Raw genomic sequence first — 4,500 nt, 5'->3', positions numbered from 1 at the left:
TCCCAAGTTTCATTTTCATATAGTGCATCCATCTCCTCATCCATAGCTTTCTCCCAACACACATTTCCAACAGCCTCATCAATGCATGTGGGCTCTACAACCTGCACAACCTTTGCCATATATGCATAGTGATGTGCCACATAACCATCATATGTAAATCTCTGCACAGGGTTCTTCACTCTCCCTGATCTTCGCAGCTTTTCATTCATGGCTTCCATAGCCTTCTTTATACCAAGTGTTCTCATAGCTCGGATCCCAAGCTCCTCATCAAGGCTCATATCTGAGCCACTAGACTCTCCATCAACATGAGAATGCCCTGCAGAAATGTCAGGCATACCAAGGGGCTCAACCACTTTCTCCTTTCCTTTACGTGATGTACTAATTACATTTGCAGGACTGGTATTATGACGCAGCCTGCCACTCCATGGTCTATCAATAGACCCACTAGTAGATGAGGACTCTCTTGGTCCACTCAAAGACTGTGATTGTTGACCTACATTCTGTGCAACCACACTTCCACTCACATCAGCCCCAACAGCTTCTTTTTCAGCAGCATACCAGCTGCTCATCTCATCAAAGACAACATCCCTGCTTACCCTCAACTCACGTGTAGCAGGGTTATAACACCTGTATCCCTTTTGCTCAAGGGAGTATCCAATAAACACACATTTTTCAGCTTTTGGATCCAGCTTAGTTCTCAGCTCATCTGGCACATGCACATATGCAATGCATCCAAAGACTTTCAGATGAGACAAATCTGGTTTTCTGCCAGTAAACCTCTTCTCTGGAGTTACATCATGTATGGCTGCAGTTGGAGTCCTGTTCATGATGTATACTGCTGTAGAAACAGCCTCAGCCCAATAGCAATGCGGCATATTCTTCTCTTCCATCAATGCTCGCGCAATCTCTGCAATGTGCCTGTTTTTCCGCTCAGCAACTCCATTTTGCTGCGGAGTGTATCTGCATGTAAACTGTCTCCGAATACCATTCTTCTTCAAAAATTCAGAGAACTCATTGGAGAAGTACTCTCCCCCTCCATCTGACCTTAGGCGCTTTACATATTTCCCTGTTTGCTTTTCAACCAAAACTCTGAAATTATGAAAGTGAGTGAATACCTCACTCTTCTCCTTCATGAAGTATACCCACACTTTCCTTGTGTGGTCATCAATGAAAGTCACATAATACCTGCAGCCTCCCATAGATATGGTCTTCGTAGGACCCCATACATCTGAATGCACAACATCTAGTGCATTTCTGCTCACATATCTGTTACGTGGAAACACATGCTTTGTTTGCTTCCCAAATTGGCATGCTTCACATATTTTCTGCATACCTTCCACTTTAAATTTTGGCAGTCCTGTCACAATTCCTTTTGTCTGCATAGACTTCAATCTCTGCACATTTACGTGTCCAATCCTTTTATGTCAAATGTCTGTGTCTGCAACAATTCCTGAACCGTTTGCAAACATCGTAGCACTCATTTCAGGTATGTCTACATTCAATGTAAACATTCTGCCCACTCTATTGCCTTTTGCAACCAACCTGCACTTGTCTTTAAAATCTTCAACATAACATAGTAAGTCCCATCTCTCATCTTTCCAAATAAAAGAGGTGAGTGTATGGAGGAACAAACTCCTAAAGGTTGTACTACTAAGTCTATGATGATAGCTTGTATGTAACTAGGCTACCATGTCTCTTGGGAACAATCCTCTTTTGTTAGTCTTTCCCTTTTTAGTGCACTTATAGTTCTCACTATCCTTCTCTACCCTTGTTTTAAACATTTTTTTCCCATTGTAGGATGGGGAACCAAGGCATATAGGAGGCTGTTTACTCGGGCCAAAACGTGGGCATTTCTGTGCGGCGCCTTTGGGGGGTCCCCTAAGGTTAATCTCCAGCTCAAGCTAGGATACCAGCCACTTGTGAACAAATAAAGACGTTATGACTTTACGTTTTCATGTGTGAACGCTAGTGGTTTAGGGGGATCGACGTGAGGCGCCGTTGTGCTGGGCTTGCAAGCGGGCACCACCTGTCACCGGTGACCGTGCAAGTAGCTAGCGACGACCTTGGTAGTTTAGAAGTTAGATTAGATGTGGCCATGTGGAGGTAGGCGGGGCCGACGGAGATCCGGTTGTCTGGGGCCTCATGTTGCAGCAATCCTTTTTATTCCGCATGTGTGTGTACGTGTGTGTGTGAGAGAGAGAGAGAAAAGGGAGATTGTTGCAGGCACGGGGCTAGCTTGTTTTATGGCGCTGTCCCACGGCAAAGGTGAAGATGAAGATGTTGGTGATGATTGCAGCCACACAACCTCTCCTCTTGCTACCGCCTCCCCTCTTCCTTCTTCTTCTTCTGCTTTGGCAGCTGCAGTGTTGCCTGGGCTGCCAGATGAGCTTGCAACTCTCTGCCTGGCAAGGGTGCCGTCACTCTGCAGTTTATGGAGAGTTTGCAAGGGTTGGAGACGCATGCTATCGCAATCTCTTCTGTTTCAGACGGTCAGAAGCGAGCTTGGCTTGCATAGGCAGCAATGGTTGTATGTACTGCTGAGAACCCCTTCAAACGGATCGGGGTCCTTTGCGTGGCATGCCTTCGACCCGTTGTATACATGCTGGCATCCCTTACCCCTTCTTCCGGACCCGGTAGATTTTCACCTCTCAAGCCCTACTTTCATTGGCCTCACCCACCCTGTACAATGCGCCAGCTCAGCCACCAAGCTTTTCATGGTGGCTGGATGTAAGCTCAGCCGCACGCCCGAAACCGCCCACCACCCTTCGATTCCCGAACCTGCGCTCGACTGCCCTTTCATCTTCGACACATTGTCCAAACAGTGGTCTAAAGGCTCCCCCTTCCGCGTGCCTCGAAGGTGGTGCGCCTGTGGCTTCGCCGGCGGCAAGCTCTACTTGGCCAGCGGATGTGGCAAGCTTTGGGACGTCTCCCTCTCCAAGTCCGTTGAATGCTACGATCCAGATTTCGACACGTGGACCCCCGTCGAAGGGTTGAAATCTTCGAAATTCAGCGGGGAGGCCATCACTGCTGTGAACTACCAGGGCAGTCTTCACATGGTTAGCGGCAAAGGTGTCTTCAGGAAGATAGGAGTGATTTACAACCCGGCTACAGGAAAGTGGTCGGAGATGCCACGCGGGATGAGGGGTGGCTGGACTGGATCTTGCATTGTGGTGGATGGGAGGCTGCTGGCGTTAGATGAGTCGATTGGGAGGCTGAAAGCCTATGATGCGGAGGAAGATAGGTGGCTAACGTTGGTCGAGCACCAGAAGCTAAAGGATTTGGAGCAGGTGGTTGCAGCTCCGGGGAAAATATGTGGGCTAATCCGAGCAACCTTGGGTGGCAGCGGCAGCGGCAGCAGCCAGCAAGACCGTGTACGTGTGGTGCACCTCCGGGGCGGAGGCGGCGGCCAAATCAGCTTCACCGATGTGCTCCCACCCTTTACGAACGCGAAGGTTGTTGCGCTGCAGTTGCTCGCTAGCATGTTGATGGGAGGAGAAGAGCCATCTTGTTCACAAAAGCAAGCTTGACATTTTCTGTTAGGCCGCTGTTTTTTTAATTTAAACTTTCCTAAATATATATATATATATATGTTTTTGACCGCTTTATTATTCTGACGTGCCGCGATGATCAATCATGAACCTTTTCTTTTTTATAAATCGAATAGAGTAAAAAGGACTTTGAGTCACGAGGTCGCCGAAGTCGACCGGTCACGGCTACAAACCTTGAAAGGCTTCACTAGTCCGCTTGCTGTCACCTTTCAAAGTTTTAAATGCGTCGTCAGCCAATAGTGCTCAGCAGTTCATATATTGTATATCCTGCCAACTAGGCAGTCTCAGGTAACCGCCAACTAGGCAGTCAAACCTTGTATTTGGGCGGCTTGCCTCTCTAACTTAAGGCCTGTTTCCATGGCGGGCTTGGTTGGCAACTGGTTTTCACTAATGAAGAAGACAAGCCCTCCTTTGAGTTCAACTTGTGGTTGTGAGGTGAACCCATAGGATTTGGAAGTGTCCACCGGCTGCAAATCTTAATGATCATGGAAATGGGTCTTTCACATTACGGAGCCAGTTACAAGCAGTTTACACTCTAGAGTCTACAGAGTCGGACAAACCCTTGGAAGGAGAGTCTCCAAACTTGGCCTTCTCGAATCCTAACACCGTGAATAAGCATCGCTAGCATTTCCAATCAACATCACACTTGCAACATCAATATCGTATCATCTTCTCGGTGTGGTAGAGTGTTTAGGGAAAATGTAAAATAAACCAAACTGTAAAAATTGCTAACTTGGAAGTTGAGGGTTATATGTGCAATAAAGCAAGATACAAGTCTAAAAATTTCGTTGACATATATTCGAGTTACAAAAATTAAGTCCAACATACTTCAGAACTTCCAAGTCCAAAATATCATACACAAAAGCCTTTATTCACTCTACATGTGTATAGACATGTCTTGCTTGATCTCTCCACAACCTAATGGCATCTGTAAAATCAAAGCACATAAAAG

The 4,500-nt window shown here is 46.8% G+C and overlaps 1 protein-coding gene across 1 annotated transcript; it reads left to right on the top strand.

The window, feature by feature from the left end:
* Positions 1-2,243: 2,243 nt before the first annotated feature.
* On the top strand, positions 2,244-3,527 carry LOC147628528 (F-box/kelch-repeat protein SKIP25-like). The gene has a single exon (XM_086813063.1). The coding sequence runs from the start codon at positions 2,244-2,246 to the stop codon at positions 3,525-3,527; it is 1,284 nt and encodes a 427-aa protein (XP_086669189.1).
* Positions 3,528-4,500: the final 973 nt, after the last annotated feature.

The sequence above is a fragment of the Cibotium barometz genome, chromosome 19, assembly GCF_041138505.1.
Source record: "Cibotium barometz isolate CiBa-2024 chromosome 19, ASM4113850v1, whole genome shotgun sequence".
NCBI lineage: Eukaryota > Viridiplantae > Streptophyta > Polypodiopsida > Cyatheales > Cibotiaceae > Cibotium > Cibotium barometz.
The sequence above is the reverse complement of the archived record's forward strand: the minus strand, read 5'-3'. Positions and strand labels throughout refer to the sequence as shown.